Source organism: Sparassis crispa (genome assembly GCF_003851025.1).
Source record: "Sparassis crispa DNA, contig_000004F, whole genome shotgun sequence".
Taxonomy (NCBI): domain Eukaryota; kingdom Fungi; phylum Basidiomycota; class Agaricomycetes; order Polyporales; family Sparassidaceae; genus Sparassis; species Sparassis crispa.
The window spans coordinates 1,745,192-1,761,359 of NW_020939751.1; the positions used below are offsets into that span (position 1 = coordinate 1,745,192).

The 16,168-nt window shown below is 52.5% G+C and overlaps 7 protein-coding genes across 7 annotated transcripts; 2 read left to right on the forward strand and 5 right to left on the reverse strand.

Annotated features, from left to right (window-relative positions):
* Positions 1–494: 494 nt before the first annotated feature.
* On the forward strand, positions 495–2,482 carry SCP_0506120 (hypothetical protein; the record flags this gene model as incomplete). The annotated part of the gene is made up of 5 exons (XM_027758669.1): positions 495–1,492; positions 1,555–1,916; positions 1,973–2,174; positions 2,237–2,365; positions 2,431–2,482. 5 exons carry the CDS (start codon positions 495–497, stop codon positions 2,480–2,482), a joined length of 1,743 nt encoding a protein of 580 aa, XP_027614470.1.
* Positions 2,483–2,644: 162 nt separating this feature from the next.
* On the reverse strand, positions 2,645–5,287 carry SCP_0506130 (hypothetical protein; the record flags this gene model as incomplete). Its single annotated transcript, XM_027758670.1, has 15 exons — positions 2,645–2,683; positions 2,743–2,909; positions 2,966–3,069; positions 3,125–3,149; positions 3,201–3,454; positions 3,508–3,569; positions 3,622–3,869; positions 3,921–3,995; positions 4,047–4,064; positions 4,123–4,370; positions 4,427–4,839; positions 4,901–4,907; positions 4,958–5,117; positions 5,173–5,205; positions 5,269–5,287. The coding sequence occupies 15 exons, from the start codon at positions 5,285–5,287 to the stop codon at positions 2,645–2,647; spliced, it is 1,872 nt and encodes a 623-aa protein (XP_027614471.1).
* Positions 5,288–5,650: 363 nt separating this feature from the next.
* Positions 5,651–7,325, reverse strand: SCP_0506140 (TPT-domain-containing protein; the record flags this gene model as incomplete). Its single annotated transcript, XM_027758671.1, has 4 exons — positions 5,651–5,835; positions 5,888–6,288; positions 6,341–6,468; positions 6,522–7,325. 4 exons carry the CDS (start codon positions 7,323–7,325, stop codon positions 5,651–5,653), a joined length of 1,518 nt encoding a protein of 505 aa, XP_027614472.1.
* A 37-nt stretch (positions 7,326–7,362) lies between these two features.
* On the reverse strand, positions 7,363–8,278 carry SCP_0506150 (hypothetical protein; the record flags this gene model as incomplete). Its single annotated transcript, XM_027758672.1, has 9 exons — positions 7,363–7,406; positions 7,464–7,563; positions 7,611–7,624; positions 7,674–7,710; positions 7,770–7,846; positions 7,917–8,032; positions 8,088–8,122; positions 8,192–8,221; positions 8,273–8,278. The coding sequence occupies 9 exons, from the start codon at positions 8,276–8,278 to the stop codon at positions 7,363–7,365; spliced, it is 459 nt and encodes a 152-aa protein (XP_027614473.1).
* Positions 8,279–8,581: 303 nt separating this feature from the next.
* On the forward strand, positions 8,582–9,816 carry SCP_0506160 (hypothetical protein; the record flags this gene model as incomplete). Its single annotated transcript, XM_027758673.1, has 3 exons — positions 8,582–9,588; positions 9,643–9,675; positions 9,735–9,816. 3 exons carry the CDS (start codon positions 8,582–8,584, stop codon positions 9,814–9,816), a joined length of 1,122 nt encoding a protein of 373 aa, XP_027614474.1.
* Positions 9,817–10,187: 371 nt separating this feature from the next.
* Positions 10,188–11,885, reverse strand: SCP_0506170 (hypothetical protein; the record flags this gene model as incomplete). Its single annotated transcript, XM_027758674.1, has 3 exons — positions 10,188–10,198; positions 10,254–11,607; positions 11,664–11,885. The coding sequence occupies 3 exons, from the start codon at positions 11,883–11,885 to the stop codon at positions 10,188–10,190; spliced, it is 1,587 nt and encodes a 528-aa protein (XP_027614475.1).
* A 1,136-nt stretch (positions 11,886–13,021) lies between these two features.
* On the reverse strand, positions 13,022–14,462 carry SCP_0506180 (hypothetical protein; the record flags this gene model as incomplete). The annotated part of the gene is made up of 3 exons (XM_027758675.1): positions 13,022–13,819; positions 13,881–14,242; positions 14,294–14,462. The coding sequence occupies 3 exons, from the start codon at positions 14,460–14,462 to the stop codon at positions 13,022–13,024; spliced, it is 1,329 nt and encodes a 442-aa protein (XP_027614476.1).
* Between the last annotated feature and the right edge of the window lie 1,706 nt (positions 14,463–16,168).

Consider the following 16,168-nt stretch of genomic DNA (forward strand, 5'->3'; position numbering starts at 1 on the left):
TCCGAGAAGGTGAGGCCACGTATTTGAAGGCGCTCAAATAAATCGGCTCCTGACATATCGATTTCGACACTCGTAACCGAATATTAGAACGCAGAGAAATATTTTCTTAGAACCTTCTCAACCTTCACTTCAATTCCCGCTCTGCCCCTCAGGCCTCAGCCGACACTCTCGCGAGCGCCGCCTGAGCAGCCCGTGTACACCAAACCTGCCGACGTGCATATTCATAACCAAGTCCTCAAAAGCTCGCAAAAATATATCGTTTCAGTAACTTCCTAGCTGGTTGACACGCAATGAATGTTCTGGTATACTCTGGGTCTGACGTCTTGCAGACCTCGTTTTCGCATTCCACTGCCACTCTACGATCTCTGCTAACCCCCAATTATGCGGTACAATCCATTTCACTTCAATCTCTTGCCTCCCATCCGTGGTCTTCGACCTGTGCCTTGCTTGTCTTTCCCGCATGCCGAACACCTCTAACGATTTCTTCCGCCGCTATGCAGGCCGTCAGGCTATACGTGGAGAGGGGCGGTTCTCTCATCGCCTTTGGTGCGACGACTAGCGTACGGCAGCAACGCAGTGCGAGATCGAACTTAGAAGATATGGTTAAAAATATGGGTGTACATGAAGATCATTCGCTCCATTTTGTAGACGAAGCTTCGGGAACATGCATCGATCTCAAGTTCGGCGTGCGTTCCGACGACTCTGCCCAGCCGATGGAGATCAAGATGCCTGATGGTACTCGTGTCGATGGTGTCTTGTCCTCCGGAAAATCTGGTCCATCCGACATTGCAGGCGGAGTGGACATGGAAGTGCTGGCAGAGTACGCAGATGGCGCAAGCCGCAACGGGGCGGCCGGCATAAGCTGCCGCATTTCCAACGGCAGAGCAGCTTTCTGGGATTTATATGTTGAGTATCCGCTCACAGCAGAACCTGCATGCTCGATTCTTATGGTGTCTACCCCCACTATATCTGCGGCGCAAGTCGGCGCTGCAGAAAGGCAACGGCAAACTCTCGTACATTTCACACTCGAACGCCTAGGTCTCCAGCTTCCCGCACGTTCATCGACTTCCCGCGCGGTTCCTCTCCCTCAAATTCTGACTGCGCACCCCTCAAGACCAGAAATAGTAGCCGAAATATTGACGGCTCTATCTATCCCTGACGTTTCGGCATCATCGCACATCCTCCGCGATAGCAACGATACCTTCTATTTCCACGATTCTTTGAAAGGCCGGGAGATTCTGGATGAAGCTCGTACATTGGCTGATACAAATCACGACCCGTCAAACTGGCAGCCCAAACATGTTATTGCATTTTTGGATGGGAAGTTGCCTTCGCACCACGAAACTCCACTTTTCGACATGAAGCAGTATTATGATGCACTTTATGCTACCCACTCAGAGGCCGATTTGAAGTATACTGCAGGCGAGTGGGGAATGGGAGAAGCGCTGCTTTACGGCGAAGTCGTCACAAGTACCCAGACGCTGCTGGACAAGTAAGTGCGTTGTTACTTACCGTGTATCCTTCGGCACCTACCCGAGACTCGGCTTTCTGTAGAAATCACACTTTGCTGTCCTCATTTCCGACGCCACTCCTCTCACTCGCGACACATCAGCTAGCCGGTCGGGGGCGGGGCTCAAACGTCTGGATTTCGCCCCCAGGTTGCCTCCTATTTTCGCTCTTGCTACGCGTCTCCCTGTCTGCTCTACCCGCGGTTCGTCTTGTGTTTGTGCAATACCTCTTTGGCCTTGCCGTGGTCGAGGCGTGCAGGTATTCGGATATTTTGGGCGCACATGGAGAGAGCGTCAGGTTGAAATGGCCAAACGATATCTATGCAGGGATCGGAGAGGAAAAGAAGAAAATCGGAGGTATATTAGTGCATACAAGCTTCTCCGAGGGGAAGGTCGACATCGTCATCGGTATGTTCTCGTCATACTCTAGTGTCACTACGGCTCATGGAATGCCACTTTTGAAGGATGTGGATTGAACGTCCTGAACTCACCGCCGATCACATCACTAGCACAACTCGTGCCGGAAGGGTCAGACATACAGCTTAGCGCGGAACGAACCGTGGCGGTCATCATGGCCCAATTTGAAAAAATGTGGGGGACCTTTCTCGCAGATCATGGCTCGTTTGACGCTTTCATGGACCTTTACCTTGACCGATGGCTGCATTCGTGCGTTGGCGCCTTTAAGAAACTTGCGGAATCCAATGACTAAGCTATTTTTTTGCTTGTAGGGACCAGTTGGTAACGCTGACCACGGTAAATCCACCCATGAAGGTTCGTGTGGTTGGGATCACGAGCGACCATGGGATGCTCCGCACCATACCGGAGCGAAATGTATGGTCAGGGGAAAGCGGTCCACGGTATGTAGACCTACAGCCGGACGGGAATAGCTTCGACATGATGGCTGGGCTCATCAAGACAAAAGTGTGATGGATTCTGCGGTTTTGGCACGTTATTTCACTCAGAACCCACGTTAGCGTGGCATTCTACTTATACTCTAATTTACGGCCATCGCAATAGATCTGTCTGTAATGGTTACACCAGCATTTCTCCGTGTGGTTGTTATGTTCTCTTTACTCCTACTTCAGACACAACCAGATGTCTGCCCGGTATCCGACACGCCATCACACCTCTACGGCCTAATCAGAACAAGTCCAGGTTCCACAAGCGGGATAAGTCTAGCAGACAAACCCAAGCATCAATCAAAGTATCTTCAACTAAAACCCAGACTGCTTACTCTTGGGAAAAGCGGCAAGATTTGGTTCCAGTACTGGATGGTCGAGTCAATCGCACTCGCATTTCCAGGGATCGCGCCGGTCTCAGATATCCCGAGCACCGCCAGAGTGGTTGGATCTGCAGGGTTGTATTGCTCCCAGCCTTCGATTCGCGGGCCCAAAGTCGGGTCTAAGATCAGGGATATCACGACCCGCGTCACAGACGGAGTGAAGGAAATGGATCACCTTTGACGAAGTTAGTCCATGCAGTAACCATGTAATCGGACACGTTATACTGGAAGGGAGTCGCAGGTATATAGGGCGCTTGATCCGCGATGGTATACAAGGTTCTGATTATTCTGGAGTTAGTCGTTGTCGGTACGGCTGTCTTGTATGGCAACGCACCCCATCACAAATTGGATATCCTCGCCTACTCCGCATCAGAAGTTAACTAAACGACATAAGACTACGAAACGCTCACCATGGAATGTCCCGATAGATGCACCAAGTGCATTTAAGTTGTCTGCAACCAGAGCGAACTCGTACCGCCAGACTGGCAGCTGTAGCAACTGTGTTCGCCACAAGGCGAGGTTACTTGAGAGACTAATCATATGTGCATCACGCCACATGGCACTAGTGGCGTTGATGGTGGTTGGGTACAGCGCCGATGGCGAGGGATACATATTCAAGACAGCGTTAATGTTCGCCATGGGGAAGTTGAAGTTATTGCTCAGTCTGAGTATATATCATTCAGCTCCTAATTTATCGAGGTACTCCCGCCTGCTCACATGTATGCAGTTTCATTTGTATATGCGGTAGGTTCGCCGTTGACAATCGTTGATCCTTCGTCCTAGAGAAGTGGCAGCGTCAGAGAGGTAACGCCTACGTATCTGGTAACATACCTTGTTATTCCCGATGAGCAACGGAATTCTGGCAGTCTGTCCTGTGATAATCAATCTGACATAATCCTGGAAGACCGTGATGTTATCGATGACGGGCTGGAATTGTGCGCCGGACGACCAGAGGATGGCCTGAATTGCAAACGCGTCCTTGGTCCGCAGACAGTCGAGCTGCCCCGGGCCAGTAGTGCAGGACAAGTTCTGAGAGATTGGGATCAACTGGTTGCCGAGCTCCCACATAGGCTGCGATGCTTAGAGGACCTTAGCTCCAAATGAGGGTTATAAAAGTATGTGACGCGTACTGTCAGCACTCTGCATGACTGCACCACGGATAATGGGATCCTCAGGCCATGCCGACATGTACATGTTCGTCATCTCTGGCGACGTTCTCAATAACACGAGTCAAACGCAAAGTGGATGTGACTCACCTGCACCGACGGATTCGCCTGATTTTCACAAATTGAGTTACGCCATCTCTTCGATATTATCAAGTGAAAGTCTCACCCCCAAGAGTGATCTTTGTAGGATCGCCACCGAAGTTGACAATGTTGTCTCTAACCCATTCGACCGCAGTACGCGTGTCCAACAAGCCAAAGTTCTGCGTCTCACCAGCCTGTGCTATCTCGACGGCGGCCGGCCACGCCCAGATAGACAGACGGTAGTTGTAGCTGACGTACACAATGTCCCGCGAAGCAAGCCAAGACCCGTCGATCTTGGGATCGGAGGCAGCATTGCTGTCGAAGCCACCGCCACTACACATCTGCAGTTAATCGAGAGACGGGAGAAACCGGAAGGGAGCACGACGCACAATGAGTACAAGTAGACCGGGAGGTTCGTGGCTCCCATAGGGGCTATGACGTTGATGAAGAGACAATCTTCGCTCTGGTTCTGCGTGCCGTTGCCTGCGTTGGGGATACCCTGCATGCAGGCCGCCCCGAACGCGGTCGTGTTGGTGATGCCCTCCGCGTAGTAGGGCTGCGGCGGCCTCCACCGGTTCGCGCCCGCCGTGGTCTCCGCGAAGCGAACGCCGTACCATTTGTAGAGGGGCACGCCGGTGGTGTTGACATCAAGATAACCACGAACAAGCCCAGTCGTCGTGTTGCGCACCAGAGGGTCGGGCAGAGGCTGGCTCACCACGACCATTGCCGCTGCAAGGGCGGCGCAGAGAGCGGTCAAGAGCTGCATCGCGAGTGTGAGGTGTATGCTCCTTCCTCGACAGACCTTTGATATATTTATGAGAGCATGGAGGTGAGTGACGGATGCACGTTGTCCGACCACTCACCGAAGATCTTTCGTTGACATCTCGTACATGTTCTCGACGGCATCACGAGGTACGCACGGAAGTCCGCAGAGATATTTTGGGGACACCGTGAGTGGCGCGAGGTATGCAGTGACAGAAAGAGGGTCAGCCCACCCCAGCAGCTGCTGGGATTGCCTTCGCTTGAGAACTTCGGGCTTCAAATCAGTGTTCGGAGCTGTAGGATTCCAGACGATCATCCCTTCGATTGGACAAGATCAGGAGCAGTGTGCATAGGATGGCGCTGTGGTACTCACTGCAAGTGGGCCGTAAGACTAGCCTTATCTTGCCTAGAGGACAAATAGAGGACATAATGAGTTTCAGAACAAAACAGAGAACGTACGTGCTCTGACATCGTGCCAGTATGGACATTAAAACCCCTCATCCGGTCCCAGGTCCGGGAAGACGCGTCGTGGGATATGATTGATCTCGTGAATCTAGCGAGTTTCTCCGGACTTAGCTTCGAGCATTGAGTATTTGAGTGAACTCCAACATGCTGGTCCGTACACAGTGGTGTGATCGGCTTCGGTCCGGAAGACATCTCGGTGTAAAGGTCCTCTCGAGCTACGAACTGATGGCCTGAGGGGCATGAGTCAACGAAGAAAGACAAACGAAAGTTGGAATGTAAGGATATCTTGACTAGCTGTGGTATAGAGCGTTCATTACTTACTACAAAACCAAAGTACATGGGTAAAGCGATACAGTCGTCGGAGTCCGTGTCTCATAGTCCTGTGCTCACGAACCAGCTTGCGTCAAGACCCGCTTGCCACCGCTTCTCTGCGCCTTCTCTTCGTACTCCACCCAAGCGTACCACGCGCCACCGACGAGGGTGATGAGGATGCCCGTGGCGTTCGTCGCAGTGATCGTAAGGTTGAAGATCAGCACGGCGCAGAGGATCGTCAGCACCTGCTTTATGTTCGCTGCATTGCGCTTTAGCAAACATCCGCAATACGCACGTGCAAAGAGACATACCGGCGACGGTCATGTTGAGCGCACCGACGCGCTTGTTCGCAGACAGACTAACGACATTCAGCCCGAACGCGATGCACGCATTTCCCAGGAGAATACTAAGACCCTTGGCACCATCCCGAGCGATGCACTGGCGCGCGCCCGAGAGCTCGCCCGTAAGGTATGCGGCAAAGACGCACTCAGCGCACGCGAGCGGTGCCATGCGCGTGAGTAAATCCAAGGAATGAAGTCGCAAGCGCGGCGGGAGAAGGAACTGTAAGAAAGGGACGGGGACAGAGGGCGGCGAGGGCTTCATAGGGGTGGATTGCACGACATTCGTGTAGATGGTTTTGAGTGCGGCGAGGAATGTGCCAAGGAGGGTGAGACAAAAGCCCCACAGGGTAAAATAATAGTCGCCATAAGTTCTGCGTGGCAGTCAGCGTGCCGCACAGGTGAGAAGCACGGGACGAGTCTCACGCAAGCGCTACCCCAGCCATGACAGGCACAAGCGTGAGGATCTTCATCCTGCTGAACTGGGTGCCAAAAAGTAGGATGGACAGGCCGGTGGTGAATATAGGCGTCGCAGCCCGAACAACTTGATGAAACTGGTTGACTGATCAACAGAAGGCACATTGCTCACATTGCAAACGAAACTTACTGGGACAGTGACCAACTCAAGCGAGATATTGCTTACTGCAATGTTCACCGCAAACAGTACACTGAACACGGCAAGCGCAAGATGGCCCTGGAATGACAAGCGGGCAGGGACATACGTCCCACGATGCATCAGCACCCAACCACCAACGCTCCCCGCAAACGCATGCAGCGCAGTGAGGGTATACGGGAAAGGGAACCGCACGAGCACGAGCTTGTTGTAGAGAGTCAGACCAAGGTTGAATGCAAAGTACAGCGCAAGCCAGGATGCCTGGTAATCAAAGACAGTGGATTTGGCTCGTGCGATGGTAGAGCGCTTCTGCTTGCGCGTGGCAGTCAAGCGCTTGGAGGCCTGTGGCGACAAGACAGGGAGCGAAGGCGAAGGAAATCCCTCCGAGAGCAGAGGCGACAGCACAGCGGGCTCCGTGACACCAAGTGAGGACGAGCCACGCACGAAGCCAGTACGCTGACGAGGAGACGAGACGGGATGGGGCTGAAATCGCGGCTGCGACGTCCACCGCACACCCTCCTGGTGTACCCCATTGTTGGCATCGGGCGTCGCGACAAGGAGTGGAGAGAGACCATCATGGTTGACCAGATGGAAGGCTGATGTGTCCTCGCGTATTCGTGAAGCTTGCCAACTGGAGCTGTTGAACTCGGGAAGGATAGAAGGATGGAACAGCCCGTAAGCTTCTCGAGCCTCCCTAAATCCCGAGTGACCGAAGTTGCTGGGTTCTGACCTGCCTGACCGGGGTACGCTGACGCTGAGCATCACTGGGCTCTTGTCATGAAAATATGGAGGTTGCATGGTAGCCGGAACGAGAAAAGACAGGCGAAGGTTTCAACTACGATAATATCAATGGCGCGCAGAGATCAACCGCAGCGCGTTCTAGACACATTGTTAGACATGTTAATACGACATACGGAAGGAAAATGCAATTCGAACCTGGTGCCTCAGAGGCTACAAGTAAGGGTCCGGTCAACGATTGCTTGTGACTTCCACCACTCGCGGGAACGGGAGAAGTAGGTGTGCGAACAACATACCCCTTTTGGATTATAAGTGAGATCTTTGTGAGTTAAGTAATACACTTGCCTCATAGACAAGCGCTTCATTCACCGCTGCATCTTGTTCCCAACTACAACTCTCTCAATTCACCCTGCACTTGTGGTCCGTTGGGTGACAAGAATTGCAGCTTAACCAGCATTTTTTGAGTGCAGAATACCTTTATTTGCTCCTCATACTGCGACTCACCTCGTTGAAGCCCACCATGTCGTCTACTACGCGCGCATTCAGTGCCGGACCAAGCACGCCTGCCAGGGCTCCTACCTCTAGAAAGAGACTTTTGTCGGACTCGGAAGATACGGGCTCAGGAGAGGCACAAAGGGAGGTGAAACGCACCAAGGGTGTGTCGAGTATCGCCCTTGATGGAGGTGTGGAGCCGAACCGCGAGTCCAGGGAGAAGGACAAGAAAAGGCGGAGGAAGAAGAAGAGAAAGATGTCCGTGGTCGTCTATCCTGCCTCGGGGAACGGATCAGGCGGTGAGGTACAGGGACGCTCGAGCACTCGTACCGGCAGGCGCGGCCGCTCGACGTCTCTTCGTTCGTCTTCCGTCACACTGGATAGTATCAGAACTACTCCTGGTCCTCTAACTCAGTCGCAACCTGCGAGCGTACCCCCGTCGCATCAACTGTCTGCTCAGTCGTCTAGCGCCATTAAAACCCAGCAACGTTCACGAAGTCCAGCCTTTGAATCACCGCCATCGGTAAGTTTATCAGTGGTTCATATTTCATTTACTAACCACATCACAGGTATCAGACAAAGGCAAGGGTAAATGCAGAGCGTCTCCTGAAGGCGAAGCGCGGCAAACGCCTTCAGAAGCGCCGTCTACCACAATAGATCAAGTGCACGAGCTTACTGCCGAGATCACCACAAAGACCGACGTACGTCTTCTAATTCATATTTGTATCTCTGTGTATTGATGGCGCATATAGCTTGTCACAAAGCACTCTACACTCCTATCGGCAATCCAGCACTCCCTCACCTGTCAGATTTGTCTCGACCTCATGTATAAGCCATACGCACTCGCGCCCTGCGGGCACACAGCCTGCCACTCCTGCCTCGTCGCGTGGTTCAAGGCCCCTCCCCCAGATGCGCGCCCTCAAGATGTGCTCCCCACATGGCTCCGGAAGAAGACATGTCCGCACTGCCGCGCAGTGGTTAAAGAGCGGCCGATAGGAGTGTGGACAGTGAAGGACATGGTCGCCGCTCTGGTGAAGAGCGGACTCGCGGCAGCCGCGTTCCCGCCTTCTCCAGCTCCTGACGCCGAGGTGCCCACCGCAGACCCCTGGGAAGGCATATTCCGCAGGGAGCCCGGGGCCTCGGGGAACCACAGGCAGGTATTCCCAGGCCCTCCTCCCGCATTATTCCAGCAGATGCTGGGTCTGCACGATGTGGAAGACGGCGGCATCTACCGCTGCATCGACTGCAACCACGAGATCTGGGACGGTGTGTGCTCGTCGTGCGGCCGTGTATACCCCGGACATGGAGGCGGTGACGACGAGGACGATTACCCCGAGGACTACGAACTAGAGGAAGCCGAGTTGGCTGGCCTGATGTTCGGCGGACCATACAACATCTTGAACCACCTACACGGTGACGGCAGCGGCGATGAAGGGGACAGTGACGGCAGTTTGGGTGCCGTGAATTTTGGTGATGGCAATACTGAGCTCAATGGCAGCGACGACGAGGATAGCGAGGAGGATTACGAGAGCAGCTTCATTGACGACGACGAGCATGTTGTGCGTGACCGTCTGCATTCTCCCCGCGACCATGCCAGCGAGGGTTCAGGTGGGCCGCTGATCAGGCATAGAGTGGGTGGAGGTTCAAGCGGGAACCGTCCTCGTCCTCGAGCACGACGCGAGGTCCCTCGATCTTCCCCCATCGTAATATCGGATGGGTCGGATGATGTAGAGAGCATTTCATCGGTCCAAGATCTCCCGAGGCTAGGTCGACGGGCACGGCTGGTCGATAGCGCTTCCGACGATGAGACTTCTATTGCAGATGCAGAACGGTGAGCAACTTTACGAAATTCACGTTTGAGTGTATGCTGATATAGCGTCGGTAGTGACTTGTCTGCCGTGGTCGCCGCTCGTGAATTGTGAGTGCTTTCGCATGCGTGAACTGTGGCTCAACATCTAATATGCGGTTATGTTATAGCGACGTGTATGGAGACGACGGCTCGGTGCCTCGCTGGCGTGCTCTCCGAGATATAGAGGACGATGAACATAACAACTATTAGTTGGAGCTACGTATGTTTCTGGTGAATGTCATCTTGCTCGCGTTACCTTAGTGTACAATTATACATCGTTTTCTCGTCCTCCGAAGGATTACAAAGAACACGAGCTGAAAGCAGTGTAACTTCTATCAGGCTATGTAGATCTTCCTCGACATTTCATACTGTATCAGTTGCGCATGTGTGGTTTTTAGGTGCTGCGCACTGATTAGGTTAGTTAAGCCACACACACTACGCCGCGAAGTAAGCGGTGGAGGATAGTCGAGTGAATATGAACGTTGCTGAGCACCTTGTGGATGGCGCTCTCATTGCCAACCTCGTGCCCAAGGATGGGACTCAGGCAAGAGGTGCAAAGTTTATTAAACCTCCAAATCTTCTTACGCAGGTCCTGATTATTGCGAATTCAGCACCACGTCCAACAAATACTCAGGGGAAGGGCGTACCGGGTCCATCCAGCAGTAACGCGAACGAACGCCTCTCCTGCATCCGAATGGAAGAGAAGCTGGGGAGCAAGTCCTGGATAGTGTGCCAGGGGTTGCTGAACCTGTGGTACCCGGAGACGTGCCTCAAATTGGGAAAAACGTCGGACAGGAAAGCGGCGGCTTGCACAGGAGGGGCTACGCAGCGACCGCCGAAGGTGAGCGTGGCGAGCTGCGAGTACGTATAGCCGCCGCCTGGACGCAACTCCGAGAATCCATCGACGATAGGCATTCGCATGGGGACGCCTAAGGAGTCCAGCAGGAGGCCCTGCTTCACCAGCTCGATCACTCCGTCGAGGCTAACGAAGGCGAGCTGCTCCCACCTGGTATCATCCGTGCTCAGCACCAGGTCCAACTCCATCAGACGCGGCCAGGCGGACGCCATGTCCAGCAATGTCGTATCGTTCAGATCAAGGTGACACTCCGTGGCGATAGTCAAGTATTCCAGATTCCGAAACGCGCACAGTGACTGCAGACAATCGCTGGTTATCACCCCATCCGTGATTTCTTCTTCTAACTCCGGGCAGAGACTGTAAACGATCAACTGCCTTAGGGAATGTTGGGAGAAGTGATTGCTCAGCATTTGCAAGAATCCGCAGGCGGACGGTGCGCGGGATACCTGAACGTTGAGGCCCTCGATGGCATCGAGCTGCAACGCTGCGACGATAGCAGCACAAGTCGAGATCGTCCTCGTCCGTAGAGACAACTTTTTGAGAGCCGGGAACATACAAATAGGTGGAGGATCTGCGGACGCCGAGTCAACGATACCGTCAAACTGGAGTTGAAGATCCTGAAGCTGTGGCATGGAACTCAGGAGCGAGATTAGATCGAAGGAGATGGAGGTGCTGGATTTGTATGAGAGAGTATGCAGAGCGCGGAAGTCGCGCAGTACTGCAAGAAGAATGGAGAAACTGTGGGAAGGCTGTCGGAAATATAGATGGAGAGTATGGAGCGGGGATGAGAGCTGCTGCAGATGCGAGAGCGCTGACACGAACACCGAATCCGGATCTGGTCCGTTAGTGACGAAAGAGAGGAACTTGAGCTTTGGTCCCAAGAACGTGCTGCAGAAGCGGAAGTTCTCCTGCCCCACGATCTCCTCGGACCAGTCGAGATCGGAGAGGTTGGGCAATAAAGGATGTGGGAAGCCATGTGAACTGAGCGAAGCATAAACATCCGCTGAAAGTTTTGACTTCGACCCAGTGGTTGGGGAAAACGGCACACGACATCTTCCCCAACGTGTAAAGGTCAGTACTCTGATTCGGCTCGCATAGTACTCAAAACGGCTCCAATCGGTAGGTAATATCGTTCTGGTGAACGACTACCAATAGAGAGGTATAGATTAATACGGCTAAGCCCAACTTCAGGAAGCCTCACCAATTCGCCCTTCGGCTCAAACCATAGTTCTGATGGCATACATTTAACAAGATTGGACAGGCCACATTGGGTATGCCAGAGAGAGTCGAGGGCCGCATCATGGAACAGCCGACATGACCTTGCAAGCTTGGCAAGTGTGTCCAGGTCGAGCTCGTCGGAAGGAGTTTTGATTGCATCCACGATGAGATACAAGATCTCTGGAACAATAAGACAACGATGCATGTCGATCACTTTTGAACACAGAGTTGAACTATATTCTGCCTCGAGTGAAGGGGTTAGGCTCGAGGAAAACCGTGAAATGGACGAGACATACCCACTACCAGAATGCTTCTGACTCGAGTCTATTTCGGCAATCCGATAAACACCGAGACAGACAGGACAGCACTTTCCCTATTTTGCCGCTGACTTTGGCACGAAGTGGTAAGCTGGCAGGACATACGATCATGAGGTGTGATGGTACGCGTCGCGTGTGTCACACAACACGCGTCACGCGTACTTCCCTCTAACATGACTTTCCGTGCATGTCCAAAAGGCCTCCTTGAGTATAACGTGAGGCAGTCACACAGGAAGTCTGAGCAATCACAGAAGAGATTTGGTCCATTTATCATTATGAATATACCAACTGCATTTAAGGTCACTCAAAGCAAGCACTCGGCCAGCACTGCGAACGTCATTACAAGAACTTGACAGAGATTAGAGCTGCTGGAGCGACGGTAGCCTGCGTAGAAGTTACAACGGTGGCAGTAATGCATGAGTGGGATGGTCTATCGGATTTGGTGCAATTTGACTTACTGGGTTTAAGCTGTGAAGTTTCATATCAACTCTCTCTGCGCCAGGGGTGATCGACTAACGTGTACTGAGTATAACAGACTTAGTGAAGGGTTTGGAAATCTCAGACGAGGCTGCATGGCATGCGGGGCTTGTGCTTAGACGCGTCCGGCACCTTGGCTCGAGATCCTGCTTGGGAGACGCTCCTGCCAAGAAGGCAAATGGTTGCTGTAAACATACGTATCGAGATCTCGGCAGTTCATTGCTGATTGTGGACGAAGGGACGGGGCTCTCCCATTCTTTCCGACAGTCTGAAGGTCATCAGCGAATTGCACATGGACATCAGCACGCTACATACGTCTGTTCAGTACATTTAACAGCGTAAACCGTTCTCAGTTAGACTTACCCTGGGGAAACACGGAGCTCGCAAGACTAGTTATCGGAGAGACGTTTCGCCATCGTCCACGAAACTTGACGCGGTCTTGCCCGCAGTTCCTCGCAGAATTCTAGCAAATGCTGATGGTGCAACACAGCCGAAGAGCATACGATCGGCAACAGCTGATCTGAGTCCAGGGTATGAGCGACTTTTCTCAGCACGTCAACACCGCTTTTGACTTCTCATCCACAAGAACCAGCCGAGCTCCTTTGAGCATCCTGATCTTCTGCAGATTCAGATCTTTACCCATCCGGGATGTCGAAGCTTCGCGCTTCCCCCTCTGCCTGACCTGTGGCGCATCGTGCACGCTCCCATCCTCCGCAAGTACGCACGAGTAACTCCACGCATAGAGCACGTTTCGCACGTGCTTCGTATACTGCGTGTCGTGATACACTTTGATGTGATCCACCGAAAACAGAGGCGAGCGCAGGGGTGGGAAGGAATTGTCAGTCGCACTCCGATGAATTCCATAGTGCTCATGATTGCCAGGCAGGAGCGCGTTAGACCATGACGATTCCGCAGGATCTGTCACGGGCGCAGCGTGGAAGGATAGGGAGAGGGGGCCGAGAGTCCCTGCGTCTCTGATAGCGAGCAAGAATTCCCAGAATGTCGACAAGGCATGATGTGTCCATGTGATCTCATCTGATAGCAAGTCTGCGGGGAACTGACCAGGTCGTGACGATGGCCCTGAAGGTAACAGTATTCGAACTTCTTGTGACAGGGTAGAGGGCGCGGCCAATATTGATGCTGAAGTACAGTCGTCCCAGGGAAGGGTACCGCGCACTGGAATAATCCAGGCGCCCCTCGCATATGGGTCGGCAAGATATTCTTGCATTGCCTCTTCGGTGTGCGGCGGAACCGGTCTGGATGTTAGTTTTGGATAGAACGCATTGCGTCCGATATCTGAAGGTGAGAAATCACCCGCAGAGAAAACAGAAGGATGGAAATGAGGCTGATATTGGTATTTCGGCGTCTGAATCAGCGAAAACAGCGTGATTTACCCCACGACTCACCTGCGGTAAGAGTTTGGAGAGAGAAGAGTGGTCGAGTCTCGGGCGTTTTCTAGGTGGCTCGTCGGAACATGATTCTCCAATTATTCCCTTTCGGCTTCGTTTGGGTTCGAGCCCTGGCGCGAGCTGATTTGCAGGGGGCATGGCTGGAATTAGCGCCGTGATGCTGGGTTTATGGAATACGCATGTGAGGTCGCTGTTCTGGAACTCCTCCAGGTCTTCGAGACGAAACGCCTCGTTTTCATCTACAGTTACATCGCTGCTCCATTCTTGCAACAAGTCGGTCATGGCCACTTGGTTCCGAACATCAAGTGAGTCACATCGTGGCGCATGTTGAGAGTATTCGAATGCGGCACCGCAGCTTCCTGTGGCAAGAGAAGTGAGATACAAGATATAAACACTGCATACATACATACTGATATTCGCAGAAGCTTTGATAACAGGCTGGAACCATCTGTCCACACGAGATGCAGCGCGAACGAGAAAACGCCCCTTATCAAGGAGTTCCTGCGAGGATATTGGCTGGAAATCATGACAAGCCCAGCTATGAACAGTCACTTGGTCTTCATTCTGCTGAGTAGACATGGGAAAGACTCTTCAAGGGTATAATATGCTGCACGTACTGACTATGGTGGCGGTGATCAAGATCCTCGCCGCTTCAAACAGCGTGACATCCAAACGCGAAACATCACGCGTGTGTCACACTCTCACGCAGACCGCGTTCGCAGACCTGAGCAGACTCTTTTATCTCGTTAACGTCTCGAAGTTTCGGGTATCACATAGGACAAAACAACACATATCAGTGCTCTGCTTATGTGAAAATGGTTCGTATGTAAGTAGCCTGTGTACGGGAGATGAGAATCACCATAATCTTTGAACAACGTACTAGCTAGTAGAATGGCATCTGTAGTGCAGATCATAAACGTAGAGAGAGATAACATACAAAGTTACCCGATGCATTCAGACGAATACTACAGAATAAGGGTCAATACAGTCCAGAGCGGTGTAACCACTATAAAATTCTAGCTCATTCTCGTCGATGATGACGGAGTGCCACAAGGATTGGTATAAAGTGGAGCTAATAATGGTCATAAAAAGCCAATGACCTTGCTCTTTAGGTCTACCAAAATCAAACGTCAGACAGTGCGTACATGCAGCACAACGGCAAGAAGACTCACGACGAGCAGAATCAGGATTCACAAGCCTAACGTAGGCTGTTGCATTATCACGCGTCCCTGCATGTCATGAAATTGCGTCTGCCAATGACGCGGAATGTTGCCAACTATCTTGGTGCGACCTTGTTCGTCATAGCCCAAATGAGCCAACCGCTGGAAGTTTTTTGGCCCAGAAATCGTCTGTTGTGAAATGCGATATCTTGGAATAGGGGGCAGCGGTTTATTCCTGGACGCCGACACTGCATAGCGCCCAGATTAGAGACGAAGTGATAATGAGATGTATATGGACGCATACGTGTGGTACGTAGTACGTCGGAGATGCCACCATATAACCTGTTAGCATCAGCTTCGTCCGCCAGTAAGAAGATGTATTTCTCGGTCTGAGCGAGTATGAGCCAAGGTCAATCCACGGCCAGCGAGAGGCGGCGCACCGAGCTCAAAAACCAGTGGTACAACGGCACCTCCCGCCGATACTTTAGACCAATGTGGACTTGATAATACCAAACATCTCTCTGTGAAATGAATCGCAGCCAGTAATTCTCTAGTAAAATGGTTTGTGGGTTTGGGCTCCATCTGTCGTGAGCCTTGATGGTATAGCCCAACACGAGAACTCCCTGCTGGGAGGATCCCCATGAAACTTCCCCCCTTCTCTGTAGTTTTTCACGATATCCTGTCGCAAAAGCCGCGGACTGGATGTGCTCGTCGTCGGACAGCAGAGACCTAACGAAATTGATAGTCTCTTTACTGACGGCTCCGAGAGACGGCGGTGTGGCTGGGTTGAACATATTGATAATGTCGAAGAGGGCGCGAGGGTAGCAAGCGAGGGAATGCTGGTGTACCCTGAACATGCAGGAGCAGTACTTGTAGGCGAGAACCCATTCGTCGATTTGAAGCTTGCACGGCGGAAAACAAGGACATCATGCTAAACGCGTGCTAGTGAGTGGCGGTCAAACCCAAATATCGGATGAGTGGCGACAGGCACCTCCAGGGATCTTGACGCTGTGAGGAAGCTGTGAGCAGAAGCCGATGGGAGTCATAATTACAAGGACCAGGCGCCCACTGGAGATGAGTGGCACGCCTGTCCAAGTATCAGCGCATAGACAGAGACATACACTA